The 20753-nt window shown below is 33.1% G+C and overlaps 1 protein-coding gene across 2 annotated transcripts in view; it reads left to right on the plus strand.

Moving 5' to 3' along the window:
- LOC145690078 (uncharacterized) overlaps positions 1–14249 on the plus strand; it is a 567853-nt gene extending 553604 nt beyond the window's left edge. Inside the window, exon 6 of one of the 2 annotated variants that reach the window (XM_081764603.1) lies at positions 10442–14249. In XM_081764603.1, the coding sequence (XP_081620729.1) occupies positions 10442–11670 (1229 nt within the window). In that variant the 3' untranslated portion in view covers positions 11671–14249. The remainder of the gene's footprint in view (positions 1–10441) is intronic. The other variant, XM_081764604.1, reaches the window with a different exon arrangement.
- Positions 14250–20753: the final 6504 nt, after the last annotated feature.

Raw genomic sequence — 20753 nt, forward strand, 5'->3', positions numbered from 1 at the left:
GCAAAGGGACATCTTTGGTTACTTTAATAATTCTAGTTTATAAATCCTTTCACATTTCTTGGCGGTATTTCTTTACCTATATTTCTGCCAGTTAGACTTTATATCCCTCAAATAAGGTACTTACGTAGATTTTAACAGTGTAACAAGAGTCAACTTTCAGTGAAAAACAAATTCGTTTGTACCTTTGTGGTCAATAGAGTCACTATTGTCATTGCAATGACAGAACTATTGTAAAATATCATCTGTTTTAGAGATAGAGATAGAATACCTCTATTAGGAAATTGAGGCCTATAAATTTCAAAACGACTACTTGCAAACTTTGCATACTTCGACTGTTAGTGTTACCAACATAAATAATTATATTTTGTAAGGACACATAGAAGTGCTTTTTTGTGTAAACAATTAACACTTTACAAAGGCTGAACTAAAGTATGGAATTCATTAATACAGTTTTGTCAAAACAAACTGTATACAAGCACAATAAGCAACGAAAACCTCTCTATATAAGAACATAGTAGGGGCCGCGGTGGCTCAGTGGAAGAGCGTTCACTCTGGTGCATGGGGCCCTTGGTTCGATCCCAGCTCGCGCCAAGTGAACTTTGTGATGGACAAACACCGTGTGCATGGGATTTCTCGGAGTTCTCCCGTTTCCTTCCACTTTTTTTCATTCCTCCATTTCATTCGTTTCTCATCATCACCGTCTCCTTTAGCCTAGCTGGCATAACCGCGGGTCGTAAAACTTACCGTCTTTACGTTACTCTACGCTGTGATCAGATCTAGACAAACACTTTTATACATTATTGCCAGGGACTTTTTCTTGTTTTATGTTTTACCTAACAACATAAAGGAAAATAAATAGAAAACAAATTGACTTAAATTTGTAATCAAAGGAGAAAGGAATGTTCCCTTTTATTATATACCAGCTGAAATGTCCATTTTTCATACGGAGAGAATGATTTATGCAAAATATTTTAATTTCCTTCTCTCGTTGGGATAATATTTTAATGACAGTGTAAGATACTCTATTTTGTCATATAATTTGAACCTCCATATTTTCCTTAGGGTAGTTCTTCAAAACTAACATCTTATTTTGATCTATAATACTATTTATAAAAAGACCCATAAAATTTTCAGATTAAAAAAAAAAAATGTTTTAGAGGTAGCTACCATGTTTTGAAATTTCAACATAATCGAATTTTGCTTTAAATGAAATTTCTATTAAAATTAATCACACTGGTAAACACGAAAATAACATTGATTAGTAATGAAATTACTAAAATAGGACAGTACATTGCCCTCTACTTTCATCTCAACCAATCAGCAGTCATCCATGGACCACATAAATCGCATGCCTACGGGGGTGGGGTGCAAAGGAATGGCGTAAACATCAAAACAGCACCTATTACTGAATATTTTGTTATTTGAATAAGTCCAGGGCGCAAAAACTTAAGTAAGCATGGATGCAAAATACTTGTGGGCCCGTTCAGTTTTGTAATGCTTTACAGCGTGCAATAACTCGAACGTGACCTTTAATTCTATGTTTCAGTATACTTTTGCTCTGTAATTCTGCTTAAATTAAAACCACACAAGAACACTGAGGCAGTGAGGCATAGACCAATGAAGATGTATACGCAGCATTGTGCTCCTTGTGATACAAGGAAAATTTTCCTTCAAATTTGAACGTTGGCATTCTTGTTTAAAAAATGGCAAATTTTCAATATTATCAACAAAAGTTAATAACAATAAACACACCACCCTACAAAGAAGTAATTATTGATGTGGGGAATGATTGGATAGTCACACCAGCCTTCACGTTGAGCCAGAAGTGTTTCATGTCCAGATTTACCCCGCTTGCAGTACTATACAGGCGCGACTTGAGAGCTCAGTCCCCTATTAGCTACTGTACTTTGAAGAGTGTTTATGCAGTTATGTGTGTGTGTGTGTTTTTTTAAAGAAAAATGTTCTCTTCTACGTTATTCCTACAGACAATATATTAAATTGTTTGCAAAACATATTACAGTTTACAGTAACTTGTTAGAGTCTACTTTATCTCATTACTTTAGCCTAGTTTAGTGCACTAAAGTTTATCAAAAGATAAGTTATTACCCAAGAGGGTTGTATGCTTTAGGACAAAAGTGCATTGACTGTTTTGTAAGTAAGTGAGTTTGGAATTATTTCATGCTGTTTGGTCTTTGGACTTTGAACTATTTAAGAATGCCAAGTAGTAGTAAGAAGACCATTGCAACGAGAACATCTAAAAATATTTGGCTTGTTGATCAATTCTCCATATCACTGAATGATACAAAGTTACCATCTAAAACAGAAGTTATTAGTGTTTTCTTTCATTACAAAAAGGAATTAAACTTAAGTATAAGGGACTCAGCTCACTGTGGTGCTAGTGATGTGATTCAGAAAAGGCTAATATTCCTACAATATTAAACAAACATGTGGTTGATAAAATTGAAAATCTGTTTAAGGAGTGGCAAAAGCTGAAAAAGAACAAATAAAACAAAGCCAAGCGCTCAGAAAGTTTGAAGAAGAAAGAAGAAGATTGGAAGTTGGCTTTGGAAGATCTTTTAATATTGCCCACGCTAAAAAGCAGAGAAAAGAGAGCTCAAGACTTAAAGAGTGAATTTTCAGCTAGTGTGCATTTGACCGTTCACTGGGACGGAAAACTCTTACAAGATATTTCAGGTAGTGAAACTGTTGATAGATTAGCAATTATTGTTTTAGGAAACGGCGTTGAGCTGTTACTAGCTGTTCCAAAACTTCAATGAGGAACAGGGAAAGCAATAGCTTGTGCTGTTAATGAAACATTGGAATACTGGAGAGTTACAGACCAAGTGAAATCTGTGTGTTTTGATACAACATCAGCAAATACTGGGTTACGTATTGGAGCATGTGTGCTTCTAGAGCAAAAGATGAAAAAAATAAATACTTTATTTGGCTTGCCGACATCATATCCTCGAAATTATGCTTGGGGAAGTTGTTAGTAAGTCAATTGGAGCTTCAACAGGGCATGACATCTTGCTGTTTAAGCGAGTTAAGGATTTGTGGAACTCGATTGACCACAGTAATTTCAGACCCGCCGCATCTGACAGTTAACTTCATAAAAATATTACCAACAGTGCATCAAATATCATTGAGTTTGCTATCAAAAAAAAAAAAAAAAAAAAAAATCAGGAGTTTCAACTACGAGAAGATTACAAAGAACTTTTAGAGCTCACAATCATATTCCTTGGAGAAGTTCCAGAAAGAGGTATACATTTTAGAGCTCCAGCGGGGGGGGGGGGAGGGGGGGTGCATCGAGCCCGATGGATGGCAAAGGCAATTTACTCGCTAAAGCTATATAGTTATTTAGAGATCAGTTCAATCTTTCCAAACAAGAAGAAACAGGAATTCGTAACATTTGCTCATTTCTTGTGAAAGTTTACGTTAACAGCTGGTTTCAAGCACCATCTGCTTGTACTGCCCCCAGAAATGACTTGCAACTTGTGAGAAATTTAAAGGAATGTGAAGGTGTCAATGAAGAAATTTCAAAGTATGTAATGAAAAAGTTTCTTCGACATTTGTCAGAGCTATCAGAAGAGCTTGTTGCGCTTGTTTTTTTTATGCGATGTTCCTCAGGAAACTAAAAGGAAAATATTGGATGCTTTAAAAAAATGAAGACAATGACGAACCATTAAAATGTGCCCTGATATCATTCTTACAAAGGATTTGCAAGATTTTTTATCCAGTAACACCAAGAGGTTTTTCAAAATCCTGGATCTACCATCAGAATTTTTGCAGACAGATATAACTGCCTGGAAAGACAATGGATTCTACAAGAAAAGCAAGGCAATAGCTAGCTCACTTAAAGTTTTTAATGACGTAGCTGAATGTGGGGTTGTGCTGATAGAAGAGTACAGCAAACTTCATACAAAAGATGAAGGATAAAAGCAGTATTTACTTTTGTTAGTTAAGCAATTTACAAGCAAGTATCCGGAATCGAAGAAATCAACTTCGATGTCTTAAGATGAAGTAAACACTGACAGTGTATTTTATGAACAGTTTTTTTTAAAAAAAATCGTATTATATAGTAGCAATGTATTTACATGTTCATTAAATATGACTTCTCTTGTAACTAAATTATATTATTAATTCATTCCTAGTGTTTTAATGAAAACTTTGCAAAGTGGCAGCGGCCCCTAAAAATTAGTTTAAAAATCAAAAAAACTACAGCAATTCTTTTTTTCATATAATAGATCAAAATGGCTTGGTGCCCCAAAGAATATTGGGAAAACAATTTTATATATATATATATATATATGAAGCTATGATAACTTTTGATCGAAACATATTATTTGTAAGAAAAGTTTCACAATCATTTTGATACACTTCATAAATGTTTGACTTATGTATTAGAAATAATAATTTTTAAACATTTGTATATCATCATAAGAATATAATATATATTTAGCTTAATGAGAAGGTGAAATGTACTAATATTCACATAACTTATGTTTGGACACTCATGTTTAAATTTACAGGACATAGATCAAATTAATTTTTTATTATAATTATTTTATTTCATTTTAATCTTGATCATTTCATTTCGTGTTTAATTAGTATTGTATAGAAAGAGAAGTGAAAAAAAAAAATATTCATAAATTAAAAATGTGACACAATCAACTTTGATCTTGACACAATTTAAAGAAGCCTAACAAAAGAAGCAAGCTTGTTTTCTTTTTTCTTTTCTTTTCTTTCTTTCTTTTTTTATTTTATTTATTTATTTATTTATTTTTTTGCAAAAAATAACAAGATGAATTTTTCATACAACTGTTGTTTTCACATATATCAATAGTTACTGTTCCTTCTTTCGTGAGCAAAATTCAGGAGGAAGGGAGGACAATTGTCGTTCAACCAATATATATTTTAACAGGGTGTCTACTAAAATTCCACAATGAAATTTCGTGACTTTTTCGTGGCCTTTTCTTTACCAAATCATAAAATTTCCTAACATTTTCAAGAGCGAATTTGGGTGCGAATTAGGCCGAATTTTTATCCATGCGATACAAACGTACTTTGCTTGCGATTTGGTAGCGTCTAAAGCCGACCATAGACATTTTTGGTGTTAAATTCTGATGTTTTAAGAGAACAAAATTTTCCAATCTGTACTTACATTTGCACAGTTAAAAAAATCATGACCCAAAAGCTGAATTTTGTGACTTTTTCTTGACTTTCATGATCGTTTTCTGATTTCGTGACTTTTTCGTGACATTCGTGACTTTCGTGACCGATAGACACCCTGTTTAACTACTAGTACTAACTGAACCTGCGCTCTCTACACAACGAATCATTCACATATGAGCATGACTCTTCTTGCCATTCCTCACAACATCTGTGCATGTCTCTTTACAGACACAAACGAAAGACATCTTGATAAAAATTAGTAAGGGGTACCATAAAGGGGAGATTTTTTTCGATTATTTTTTCAATATTTCGCACCGTTTGCAAGATTTGAGCCAACTTCCTCTTGGAGTTTCTAATTCGTGTATGATCAGTGTTTCTTTCTTCTTGCATCCAGTATGTAATAAGCGAATACATTACACACACAAATAATTATAATGTCAGTGATATACGTTGTTCATTGAGCAAAACACTCCAAACAACAAAGATTCATCTTAGACTGGAGAAATGGTTATCCTTCGTATCATTTGAAACAAATGCCTGAGAGATATACTAACCCCGTATACACATATGTGGTGCTGGGATGTATAACTCGTAGGATATGAGGCTTCACTTTAAAAAAAATTCAACCCTTCCAGTGTATTCATATAAAATGTAATAATGAAATAGCGACCATTTTTTATATATTCAGTTAGAACTGAACAATCTACATAAAATTTTCAATCGATCAGTGAAAAAAGCATTTTTCTAGAGCCTATGGTTCCCGAGAACTCACTATCGAGAGGATTGGCCATAAACGTATAAACTTTTCTTGACCACAAACACGTAAACTTAGCATTTTGGTATGTAGATAATAGTAAGCAGTATAAAGAAACACGTGAAACTCCACATATATTGGTGGAATATCTTACCCCCTTTACCCCACTTGCGCCAAGCAAAATCTGAAATAATGTTCAGAACTCACGTCAAACTCTGGGTCTGCGTCTCATATAGCCTCAAACTCGAGACTAGAGAAAACAGGATTTTAACTAACGTAATTGTATTTGTCTCGGTTGAGGACAGAAATTAGAAATTTACATATTGATACCTGAGAAGAAATAGGAAAACTATAACTTTTTTCTACGTCATTTTTAAATAGAAAGAAAAAAGAAGAGGAGGGAGTAATTATAAACTAGTTAGGCTAAAAGAAAAAGAAAACTAGAATATAACTGAAAATGAAAAAAAGAAATAATCATACTTTTATTAGCTAAAATACACGGCACATTAGTCCTCATATCACTATGGTTCACACCAAAAATAAATTTCGATAAGATAAACTGTAATCATGCTCAAAAGTTAATTACTTATTACGTAACTCTCTCCTCTGGCCTAATAGCTAGCGAATGTACCTTTGATGCTTGTGGTCCAGGATTCGATTTCCTGTGGAAGAGCATAGAAGATTTAATTTCACAGTCATTCTCTTTCTTTAATCATCCATCTCCTTAGATTAAAGGGTATAACATCATCATCATAGGTATTCTGCCTTTATTGGCAGGTCACTTGCCGCAGCTGAAAAGCTTCCATGCTCCACGGTCCTCCGCTAACTTCTTCGTCTTCGCGTATGATCTTTCTGTTTTTATATCATCCATTAATTGTAGTCTCCTTCGCCTCCTCCCTCTCTTTCCCGCCACCATACCCTCTAGGACGTCCCTCATGATACAATCTCTTCTTAGGCGATGTCCCAACCAGTTTCTCTTCCTCTTCCTAATAATATCTAAAAGTGTTTTTTTCTCACCCACCATTTCTAACACTCTCTCATTCGTTTTCCGCTCGACCCAACTAATTCTTTCCATTCTTCTCCACACCCACATTTCGAAGGCTTCCAGTCGATTTTCGTCACCTTTACGTAATGTCCACGTTTCCGCCCCATGCAGTACAACACTCCACACGAAGCATTTTATGAGTCTTTTTCTCAACTCTTTGTTCAAGGTCCCACAAAACAGACTTTTCTTTCTTTTAAAGGATTCTTTCGCCATTCCTATCCTTGCTTTTATTTCACGTTCGCATTTCATGTCATTACTAACAATACTACCCAGGTATCGAAAACTATTCACTTGTTCTATTTTCTCCCCTCCTACTTTTATATTTGACACAGACCCCTTCGTTCCAATCACCATGGCTTTTGTCTTTCTAACATTTATTTTCATCCCATTCTCTTCAAAGCCCTTTCTCATTTTTTCTAACATTTTATTGATTTTCTTTTTAGATTCTGCAACAAGCGCCATATCGTCTGCAAATCTTATGCATCTAATCATTCTACCTCCTACCGAAATGCCATCATCATCATGTAGGCTCTTTTTCACTATCTCTTCTAGATAGACATTAAATAGTGTTGGCGAGAGGCAGCATCCTTGTCGAACTCCCCTTCCAATTGCACTCTCTTCCGTCAGTTCTTCCCCTATCCTAACACTTACTTGTTGGTTCATGTATAAGTTTCTTATGAGTCTTCTATCTTTCCATTCCAACCCTATCTTTGTTAGAACTCCCAACAACAATTCCCAATTCACGCGGTCAAAAGCCTTTTCTAGATCAATAAATACAACATACACCTCTTTCCCTTTTTCTATAAATCTTTCACCGATCACCCTTAATAATCCAATAGCATCTCTTGTGCCCTTGCCTCTTCTGAACCCGAACTGCTCTTCCTCAACATCTTTATTTGTTCTTCCATATAACCTTCTGTTCAGTATTCGGAGCAGAATTTTAGCTGCATGAGATATAAGACTAATAGTTCTATAATCCTCACATCTCTTTGGGTTCGATTTCTTAGCCATCGGTATCATGATCGTTTTCAGAAAGTCTCTTGGCCATTCTCCTGTTTCATATATTTCATTGCATAGTCGCCACAATTCTTTCTTTCCCTTGTCTTCTATATTTTTAATGAATTCGATTGGTATGTTATCTATTCCTGTTGCCTTTCCATTCCTAATCTCGGATATAGCCTTTTCAAACTCATCCCGAAGAATACTAAATCCTTTATCATCCTCGCCTACTTCATTTTTCACTTCAACATTTAGGCTACACGGTCTATCCCTACTCTCATATAAGTCTTCAACGTATTCTTTCCACCTTCCTATGACCTCATTTCTCTCGCTGACTACCTTCCCATTCTTATCTTCTACTGCCATCATAATACTCCCTTGTTTCCTCCGAAATTCCACAGATTTCACCTCCTTGTACATTTCCTCATATCTCCCAACTCTGTCTAATTCTTCTATGTCCTCGCATTTTCTTTTGTAAAACTCTTCCCTCGCTCTGTCTGTTTCTCTTCGTAATTCATTATTTAACTTTCTGTACATCTTTCTGCCCTCTTCTGTATCAACCTGTTTCCATATCTTCCTCTCCCTCATTTTCTGCAACATCTGCTCTGTAACCCATGATTTCTTAGCAGTTTTGTGTTCGCGGTAACCTACTGCTTCTTCTGCAGCCTGCTGTAAGCAACGTTTAATATGTTCCCACCGTGTGTTACTACCTGCGCCTATCCTTTCCTCGTTTGAACATTTTTCTTCGAATTTTTCAGCGAAAAGGTTTCTTATTTCCTCGTTTTTCAACTTTTCAGTATTCAATACTTTGTTACCTACTTTTCTTCTGCCTACATTTTTCAGTTGAATATCTACTTCGTCCATATAATAACCGTGGGGCATTAAACTATAAAAAAAAAACTCATTTCATTTAATTTAACTTCTTACGTTTTTTAAAATCAATTTCTGAATATAGGTTCTATATTTTGAAAACAATGAAATTTACTTTAAAATAGATAACACGCGTATTGTAAATAGTTAACGTGTTCAGAAATTATTGATGAACTTACCATCGTTAGAGGAGAATCTACCTTTCAATGTAATTGTGCAACTTGCCCTATTATAGAATAACTTTGGAGGATAGTTTTCCTCAACTTTACTGTTCTTTCGCGTAAAGAATATTAAATGAGGTACTTAATTCTAAAAGAGACACTCCAATTCGTATAAATTTTGCAGGAAGTATTGGCCTATTAAGAGAATATTTCTAAGATAAAGGCACCCAGAGCGTTTAAATGATCTATTATTATTTATTTCTGTTATATTAATAAATGGAACGAGACAATTCTAACAATCCTAACACTCCTAAGAGTACTTATTGTGTTTCAGAAAAATCAAGTTTTTATGTCCGCAGGAAAATTTGCATGACTGGACATGTCGCGTTTTAAAATAAAATCCTTATAATGTAAACATCGATTTAATTCAATGACTGCTTTAAGAGAATTAAAAGATGCGGAGATGGCTTGTTTTAAGATTAAAGTCATTAAGTTAACGGTTGCACACAATAGTATTATAAGAGTATACTAAATTCCATATTATGGTTTTTTAATGTATCAGAATGGAGTTTGAAACTACGTACAAGAGTTACTAGCATTTTCATTTGGATATTTTTTTTTAAAGATATTCCGAACAAAATTTTATGAGACGCGCATCTCTCTTGCATCGCTCATGATTTTTTTTTTTTTAATCTTCTTTGGTCACCTCTACAATATATTAGGTTCAAACCGCATAGTTTCTGGATTATTGATATCTTATGAATAGAATATTAATCTTTCTGTTTTATTTAGTGAAAATGAACTATTTTTGACACTCACTGGAAAGCTTTCTGTTTTATTTCATCATATATATTATTATATACTCATTAGATCTAGTTATCTCGTCTATAACATGTGGATGTTCAATAAAATTAAAAATTTGATATTTAGAAAAAAATGAAGCAGTTTAGGAAGTTGTAGTATTGAAATTCACATGAACAATGAATCTCATGCATAAATACCGTATTATATTATTAATTTTTAAAATTATATATAAAATGTTTATTCATCTCTTGTTATTGGTTAATCAATTATTCTGATTAATAATTATATATCATAGACAGTCTTTCGACTGCCCAGACAATTAGTACTTTTTGAAGTAATTTATATGGTTTTAAGTTTCTGGTATTACAGGACGTTTGTTACATTACTTAGTTGCTCTATAAACTACGATATATGTTAATGCACTACGTCTAGAAAACTGTGATGCGTAGTCTTAGAAATCGACCTTAAAAAATTAACGATTTCTTTCTTATGTTTTTATACTTGTGCAAAATAAAGTTATTAGTTTATGTGTAAATTTGATAGCTTTATCTCGTTAAAGGAAATTAATATATTTTAATAATGTAATATATTGGGTATAGCTGTTACTAATGTATGTTTCTTTTTATGTTATTTCAGATGCAACTAGCCCAACCCTCAAGCGCTGGGATGAGAGATTTCCTGGTGACGTGGACTTGATATCAGGCGAGCCACCACCTTATTACGTCAGCGACACGTTAAGAAGACGTAAATCCAAAGGTGCCGACAGCGAAGCTACGGATAGAAGCTCCCATAGTGAGGGCAGTGATGTCGATCGACCTCAAAGAGGACGTCGAGTTTCCTTCGAAGTTGGCGAAGGGGACGCCGAGTCTCCACGAACGGCTCTTGTACGTTGTCGCTATTCTAAATGCAACAAAACAGCCAGTTTGGCTGAAGCACGTCGCTCTTATAAAACATGTCATAATTGCAATAACTTTTACTGTTCGCGTGAGTGCAGACGTTCCCATTGGGAAAAACATCGTAAGACATGCATGCATAGTCGAGTTGGTGCCCTATGTAAGCAGGTGATAGCAACAGTACGAGAAGATGCGAAAACTTTATATCACGTTTCTCTCCTCGCAAGACAAGGATATTTGTCGCAAGGGAGAGGATGCGTCAAAACATTCTTTTCTAGTCCCGAAATGGCAGAACGATTTGTTGCTTGTGGATATCATGAATTGAGTGATCCATGTTTTGTACGCTGGGCCGATCTTCTTCCAGGTGAAATGGGTGCTGATTTGTATCAAGAGCTCATTCATCTTTGCAAAATCTATAATCCTGACACTCGCTTTGTGTTATACGTTTCCGTATGTGTTGTGAACGAAGTCCCAACTTCTGGTGCTGTGAAATGGGAGAGACAACTGATATCGCGCTGTGCAAAATTACGCTTGTGTCGTTCTTTGACACCGGCCACTGCTCCGGCGAGCGCACCAAGTCCAGTGCTCCCAGCAAGACGCATTGTCGCCAACATAACTCGTGATATGGAGAACCCTGAGACTATGATCTTAACTTCGTTGCCGGGTTGTCAGGGTAACATGCCACCACAGCGAGCTCGTGAGATCAGTTTTACTAATATTCAGAGGCATTTACGGCAACGTGGTGTGAGCCTTCGTCGCCAATTCCCTGATATCTACAAGCGATTGTGTGCCTATGTTGAAAATAGTGAACCTTTTACGCCTGTCACCATTTACCCTCGAGATGCACTTTCCGGCAAAAGCTTCATGTGTATCATTATGCCTGACGCGGAGCCTGAGAGGTTACAACTAGTGCCAAAAGACAGTAGTCACGTACAAACGATAGATATCAGCCTGGAACAGGAGTACACGTAATATTTCTGATGTATGTGGGTGTGCATGAGTGTGTGTATATGAGAGTAATATATAAATATATATAAAATATGCATAGAATCAACAAGTCGCTTTTATTTTCGTATATGAAAACAACAAAAGAGAAAAACCGAGAATAATAACAATAATAATATTAATAATAATTGTAAAACAATATATATATCGTTTGACAATACACCAAATGTTCTGTTGGTGTGAATACAGTTTATATTTAACTTCTGTGGGAAATTTCTTGGACGTTCTTCCACACACGTAAAACATTCAATTTTGTCTCCAGGAAGAATTCGTATGGTGAAGCTTACTACTTACTTACAACAAAACAAAATCTATCTTACTACCTGTATTTCATCAATAGCTCTGTTACTTCAAAAGCGGAAAGTGTTTTTCGAGAGAACAAACAAATAAGGAAATAGTGACTTATTAGTGAAGAAAAAGAAGTTAAAATAGTAATAGTAATAAACAAAAAAAAAAAACTTGTGCTTTACAGGGTGGTCCAAATCAAGTTTTCTTATCACTTCTGTGCATAATAATAATACTAATATACTTGTAGATCCGAAAACCAACTCACCTCAAAGAAAAAAAAATAACTAAATAAAGATATCTGGTGGTTTACATTAAAAAAAAAAAGACTAACACTGCCAGTAAACAAATTTGAATTACGCTTTCTACTCCATGGTACGAAATACATATATATAAATACACATACAAATTACAAACACACATTAATATTAAAAAAAAAAAACACTATGTTGTATTTCATACCAAGGGAGTAATAAAAGTCCTTTGTTATATGTGATACAAAAAAAAATTAGTTTCCTGTTGGACGTAAAAAATAGGACTATGTACAGCCAAAGAACGTTTTTAAGTTAATATATATATATATATCTATAATAATAATAATAATAATAAAAATATATATACACATAACTTTTTCTTTGTGAAAGTTTAGTTCCTCAGCGAAGTTGTTTGTTTGTAATCAAAAATGCTATTCTAATTTGTACGACGAATGCAAGTAAACTTGTTGCAAATACAAAGCTAATGTTATGGAATAATAAATAATAAAAAAAGAGAAAAAAAAAATCCACATATAAATATATATATATATACTCGATGTTATAATGTTATCAAGTAATAGTGGGTACAAGTGAAACAAAAGATATGTATTTTATGATAGTTACTATGTAAGGAACTTCTTAAGTTTGTTTATTATTAGAAAACAAAAATTTGTGTAAAAAGAAAAAAAATATCTAGTCACCTGGTTACATTATGAGTATATAACAAAATGTTTGTTTCTGTCTTCGAATTGTTTGTTAATAGTAGCCCAACAATACTCTCTCTCTATGCTCAACAGTAATTGGTTACAGTGCTATAATATATGCGAACTGTTAAAATATATATATTTCTTAGTTTGAATATGATTTAACTTCACAAAGATAATGTACCTACGAATAAAACATCTGTTCTTCAATATAAAAGTAAATATATATATATATAATAATAATCGCTGATATTACAGATTGCAACACACAGTTATTTGTTCTATAGGTTTAAGAGTACATGATTTTCATATGTGCCAAGTTCTTCAGTGTACAATCTAATCATAAATATCATATTTGTTTGTTTTTCAAAAAAATAAAACAAAAACCGTTTCCTTTACTCACAAGTTAACATAATTGTAAGCAAAAAACAATTTACTATATACAGAACATATATATATATCTAAAAAATATCGAAGTTGCCAGAAAAAAAAATCATAACATAATTTAGACTGACATTATAATAATATGTGATAAGTTTTAATCTCTTTAAAAAAATGTTTCACAAGAAAGAAAACAAAAAGGAAAAAAAATGTTGGTTTTCACTGTTGTGTGCAATGGAAATACTTTTCAAAAGATCATAATGTATATTCCAAGGCCTATTTAATAAATATTATTTAAAAATAGGATATTTCCATAGATGAACGATAGAAAAAAATATATATACTAGGAAAATTGTTGATTTTTTTCTTTAATTCAAACAGGAATTAAAGAGAATTAAAGACAACGTCCAACGGTTAAAATATGCCGAAAGTATTAGATTCGATAACTGTTTATGTGTTTTCACGAAATATCTTCTGGCTTTAGATCATTTCTGAATATATAAGCTTCCACATAACAGCAAATGGATGATTTCTCTTTCCAATACCTCTTCTATTTCCTTTTTTTTTAAAGAAACATTTTTATGCATAATGAGAAAAAAACATTTATGTAACTAAAATTGTCCTTAATAATAAGAAAAGATCAACACTTATTTAAGCATTCAATAATAATCCAATTGCTGATGTTTCAATGATAAGTTTTATCCATCATCAGCGTGTATAAAATAACAAACAGGAATTAAAGAGAATTAAAGACAACGTCCAACGGTTAAAATATGCCGAAAGTATTAGATTCGATAACTGTTTATGTGTTTTCACGAAATATCTTCTGGCTTTAGATCATTTCTGAATATATAAGCTTCCACATAACAGCAAATGGATGATTTCTCTTTCCAATACCTCTTCTATTTCCTTTTTTTTTAAAGAAACATTTTTATGCATAATGAGAAAAAAACATTTATGTAACTAAAATTGTCCTTAATAATAAGAAAAGATCAACACTTATTTAAGCATTCAATAATAATCCAATTGCTGATGTTTCAATGATAAGTTTTATCCATCATCAGCGTGTATTTTATTTAGAGAACCTCATGTTGCTCGAAGAACTACATTTTTTCTTTTATAAATTTTCTCTATAGTAATAATGATTATAATTTAGCAAAACATTGCTCTTGAGTCCCCTAGTTTAATAACCTGCGTTGTCTTTCCATTACCTGTATCCAGACGTCAAGTCAACACATTATATATATATCTATGCAAGAACACTTCAGTTTTGAATCACGAATATGTAACTGTTCTTGTGAAACATTACGTGATAAGTTGAAAACAATCTTTATATATATATATATATATATATATATATATATATATATATATATATATAAGAAAATCAAGCAACATAAGTTCCTGTTTTAAAAAAGCCGATGATGGCTAAAACTTATCGCTGAAACGTCTGAGATCGAATTGTTATTTGGATATTTAGGTGTGTTGATCTTTTATTACGATTATTTCACATAATTCATTTTACATATTTCATTAAGCAAAATTGTCCTTCTTTATTTCTTCCTTCTAGCTATGTTTTTCAGCACAAAAAAACTCAAACCAATAAGTTATACTATATTATCTACAAGAATACTATATTGGGAGAGGACGGTGGTACAATGGTTGATCCTTGTCTCTGGCGCGTGTGGTCTCTGGTTCAATTTCCGGCCAAGTAAGTTTGTGGTGGACAACACCATGTCCGTGGATTTGCTCGGGGTACTCCCGTTTTCTTCCACATTCTCATTCACTAATTCTTCCATCATGATTTACTTGCCTTAATAATCGTCTCCCTTAGCCTTAAGGGTATAATTGTAGGGACGTTAACCTGAAAGGTTTCATTTCAAGAATACTATATTACCATTACTTGCACGCGGAATAACAACATCTTGCCTACCATAATCAGCAATTATTAAATTACTTCAAGAACAGTGGGCACCGATTAGGTATAAAAAAACGTTAGGGTAAACACGGAAAAATTTGGTCAGATTGGCGGAAGACTCGAACCCTGATCTCTCCCTCTTGTTTCATTAAGCTACCAGCGACATGACGGATTTTTTTTTTTTAATGTTTTTGGCGCTTCACTCCTCAAACCCTTCCAGCCAAGCTATCTGCTGGAAATTAGCGTCAGAAATAGAAACAATCGTGTTACTAGTAGCTTAATTGGGAAGTAGCACTCCAGCAACAGAAAATTATAGTTCAAATTTCCGACAGTCCAGTGGTCAGATTTTTCAATATATTTTCTATGATTACTTTATTAGGATCATACAAGTAGATTTATAACATGGTAATATTAGTATATACGTCCGTCCGTTACTCCACATAAACTCTTCAACAAAAGTGAATTTTTGAACTCTTATTTCGGAATAGATAAATAGAGTGATTATCTCGATCGAGCTCGATAATGGAGTCACTTCGTAAACATATTCATGGGTGAAAGTCACACGTCACGCATTTAGATGGTAGCAAACTGTGGCGGTTGACATCTTCATCGGTTGACATCAACTGGACAAAATTAAAACTTCTAGGCGTGATCATTTATTCTGTCTTTAGCAGAGTTTATTAGTATTTAGAGTTAACTAGTATTTTCGAAAATGAATTTTCTATCTTTAGCGATCTGTTTGTAGTTTTTAATAACGATGTTTCAAGATTGTTAATGGTAACGAAACCAATAGGCGTGGATGTTTTTCTACTGGGTTGAGGAAACAGAACTGATTTTCCCAAGAAAACGTTTCCGGCCGGTGGAATGTAAAAAGATTTTCTGAAGAAAAGAGGGGAAAAAATACTGTACTGAAACCAATTCTCCGAGAAATTCGGTTCTGGCTCCGGAATCGAAATTGATTTCTGAGAAATATCGATTCTGAGTCTAGAACCAAAGCAGATATTAAAGTTAAAGAGAAATAGGTTTTCTAACAAAACCGTTGTGGTTAGTTCTATCGAGTTGATATGTCACAATCGTTCAAGATCCTGTCTAGTTTTTAACGATCTTTTCTTAACGATGTTTGCAAATGACATGTAAAATATACATATTTTAGTTTTCTCGAAACGCACTGAAATAATGGTTAATTCAATCTTGTGAACAGAACCGATATATGAAAATATATTTTGATTCTCTTTCTGAATCACGCCAAATGACAGTTTTCGGTTCGATGAACAGAGCCGATATGTCGAAATGTATTTCAATTGTCTTCTTGAAGTACACCGAATTAAAATGTTTATTCAAGTTCCGGAAACAGGAACACAAAAACATTTTTGGTTCCGTTACCGTTAGTAATCTAGTAAAAAATTATACCCCCCTCCCAGAAGAGGAAACTTTCTTATTTTATATATAAATAAAACCCATCCCAAAGTTTGGAGCTCTTAAAAGTAGCTCTAAGTAGCAGTATTACAACCCCCCTTCCCAGAAGTCCGTCCTGGATCCGCCCCTGATATAGGTTGCGTGGTTCTTACAATAATCCACAATCTCATTTAAAATACGCATTACATCTCTCTTATATAATCTATTATTACAATCTGAGGAAGAGATCAGAAACTAAAACTTAATAATAATAATAATAATAATAATGTTAGTAGGATAAGTTTACTACAGTCAGAAGACAGCTACTAGAAGACTTGTAAAATAGAAAATTCAAAGAAATGCTTCCAGTATTTCATAAATTATGAGAGAATGGTAGGATGAACAAGGGAATTCAAGTTGAGAGGATAAGCCGAAAGCTGAAACCTGAAGGTATAGAAGATATGCGATAAAGCAGAGGAATAACGCTCAAAATTTGATAAGATTTTATGACATCTTAATGGAGGGATACGTAAGAACTATTTTTGAAACCAAACCTGCAGCCTAATTTCCTATAAGATCTTTGTATTGTTTCGGATCATTTAATCAATAAATAAGACAAGCAATATTGTATGCTGTCTTACCAGATGTAGAATAAAATGTCGGACAGCATAACTAAGTTTATCTTGCATGGTTCTATGATAAGATATTTCCAAATGTGTTTTCTTTTTATTAGTAAATGATCAATATGATCATAATGTAGCTTAAACATAATATTAGGTGCATACTTAAATTGTTGAAGACCTTACTTATAACTCCTATAATGCTATAGACAGCGACAGCAAATTGTTTCAACGAACAACTGTTGTCTTCCTCAGTGTAGATTAAAAAAAAAAAAAAAAAAAAAACGTAAACTGCTGAGCACTTTACATTATGAAGTTGCATCCAACTAATGGATGATAAAAGAACTATATACAAGTACAATGGAGATTCCTTAAGCTCTAGTGAAACGATTATGTTCTGGATTCCTTGAATTGAAGAAAAAATTACTCTTATCAAACTTGCACTTGTAAAAAGAGTTTTCACTTCACTTTTAGTGGATGTTATCAAACAACCACTAAAAGCTTCCAACATACTAATATTGTGTATAGACAAAGTTGAACAAAAACTATCGAAAAGTTATCTTTCTTATAAGGTAAAGTACTGTACTTCAAAAATTAAAGTTGATTTAAATCTCAAACCAAAAGAAATGTATTTGTGGTTCATATAATAGAACTGATTGACTAAAGCACATTACTTTGAAATACATAAAAGATCGAACTCCAAGTCGTGAAGTATTCAATTCTTGATGAATACACATCCTGATATTGAACAAATCACAGATCCTGTTTCTGACTAGATGCAATGGTGTCATTCAGGCGGTTAACACCCCTCCACTTCCAGATTCAGTACTTACGACAAAAGATTAATTCTCTATGGTACTATTTTTGAGAATCGTATATATATATATTGTTATGTCTTAAAGATACAATTAAGACATGCTACAGTTAAGACATACCACTTAAATTTTCTACAGCATCTTATCAATGGAATCTAATTCTGCCGGTGTGCAAGCGCAGTTCGTTTTTGTAATGTGTTTAGTTTTTCTGTAAGAAACTGTTACTAGAATCATAGATATAAATAATAATAATATGCAAATACATAATATTATATTCATAAAGTATCAATATTAATACTAGATCAAGTTACTAAATCAGAGAACCGGTTGTTACAATATTTGAGTGTTACCACTGATGTATATTTGAATTAAATGTATATATTTTGTAACAATTTTTAAAGAATAGGATGATGAACATTTAAATCTAATTTTATTATTATTATTATTATTATTATTATTATTATTATTATTATTATTATTATTATTATTATTATTATTATTATTATTATTATTATTATTATTATTATTATTAAGTTTCGGACTTCTACTATATTTGGTTTAGCGGAGTCGCTGCTGAGAGTTTCAAGATTTACTTAGCTTCCCCTTCTCTAAGTTAGATTTTTAATTTTAATAAAGGAAAGTTTAAATGTATTCCTTCCAATAAGTGAAGAATTCATATGAAGAACTTTAATTTTCTTTTTTATTTTTAAGCTTGAAGATGTCTTGACAGCTCTGATGATGATAGATCAACCCCTTTAATGTCCCTTGATCCTAATGGAAATAAGTTTCATCTTCGTTTTCGTTTCATCACAGCTACAAACTGCTTTATGAACTTCAAATGTTAATAATTTATCCTTAAAACAAGTTTTGTAACCCAAAAGTGACTTTTCAACGTTGTTGGGAGATTAAGTCTTAATTTCGAAACCAGCTTTTCTGACAATGTTTTGAAGTTTCTATGTAATATCTGATCAAAAGAGCAGATATATCCATTTATTGTTATTTAAGCAGCAAGCATAGCTATTGGGAATGTTGTAAAGCTTCCCGCTTGATCTTTTCATTTAAATAGTGTTTCTAAATTTATCCATTTTTCTTCCCTAATTCTATAACGGATTCACATTATTTTGATAGCTTATCTTCTTATGAAATAGTACTAGAAGCCCTCAAGAAATAAACAATGTTTTTTGTTAACGTCCAGTATGCTGATTTTTAGTGTATAAGATAGTCAGAGACATTCGGTTTTCTGTGAATGCATATCAGAAGTTTGTTTAATATGTGTGTACATATATATACATACACATATTCTCTGTATATATATATAATAGGGATATGATAAATGGTATTAATGGCAGAACGTACAACGTCCTTTCGGCAGGACATAACGTCCTAAAAGTCCTACCGTGTTTATCTATAAATTAGAGTACTTTGTATACGTCCAGCAGGACTGAACGTTCTCCTGGTGGACAGAGCATGAACTCTAGTGTTAGCACAGAAAACATCATGTTGGTACGACTAGCAGGACGGCGTCTCTGTACAAAAGTCTTTCCAAAAGAGCCTTCCGGAAGGACGTAGTCTTGTACGTTCTATCATTAAGGCCGAAAAGAAACTCAGCTAAATATTTATCTTTCTTGTACAGTATGAGACAATCACTAACAAATCGAAAATATCTTGTGCATTAAAAGTTATTCTTTTTGGAGAATTTTAGTCCCCAGAATGATTCATTATGTTATTGGCAAAAAGATGAGAAATGGATTTGCCCATAACAATAAAATGAGAAAAAAAAAAAAAAGTTGGTAATGCATAGCTCCAAAATCTTGGTGACTTCATAGATTTCTGAGTTTAAAAACTTGTTATTCCGTGATCAGTGAGTCCATTAAAGAGTTAGGAAAAATGATTATAATTTAGAAATACTGTTTAAATGGAAATATCAAACATGGAAGCTCTACAACGATCTTAATAGCCGTGCTTGGCGTTTAAACAACGTTTATGAATTGTTCTCCCAATTTGGCCAAGTGTTACAAAGACTTAAATAAAAGTGGTAGAAAATGTTGGTTGAAAATTACTGTTAGATCTCCCAATAACATTGAAAAGTCACTTCCGGGTTGCAAAAGTTATTTTAAGGATAATGTATCAAGATTTGGTGTTTATAAAGCGATTTGCAGCTGTAATAAGTTCTACAATGGCACGACGAAAACAAATGAATCGATGATTGCAGAGAGGACCTAAGTCACATTTTTCAGAAATTTGGTTTATGAACTTTTCCATTTCTCTGGGGGTATACACAACTTTGTACAAAGGAAAGGTAAGTGTAGATGATGTTGCATCGAGGTAAATGCAACATTGAACTATAGGTTGAGTCCAAGAAAAGTCTGCACTCCTGAAGTTTTTCTTTAGTATCTCAAACTATACAAAATGGACTTAAGCCCTTTCTGCTATCACGTATTCAAATATTTCCACCAGGATCAAAGGACATTAAGGAAGATGATCTATCATCATTGAGATAGTCAAAAATATCTTCTAGTTACTAGTAAAAAATTAAGAAGGTTGAAGTTTTTCACAGAGGTTCATCGCTTATTGAAAGGAATGTATTTGAATCTTTCTTATTGGAGCTAAGAATCCAACGTTCAATTTAGATAATCGATTCTAGATAAAAGATAGAATATATTCATCAACAGCTTCGT

This window comes from Thermobia domestica, chromosome 7 (assembly GCF_964235325.1).
Source record: "Thermobia domestica chromosome 7, izTheDome1.hap1.1, whole genome shotgun sequence".
Taxonomy (NCBI): domain Eukaryota; kingdom Metazoa; phylum Arthropoda; class Insecta; order Zygentoma; family Lepismatidae; genus Thermobia; species Thermobia domestica.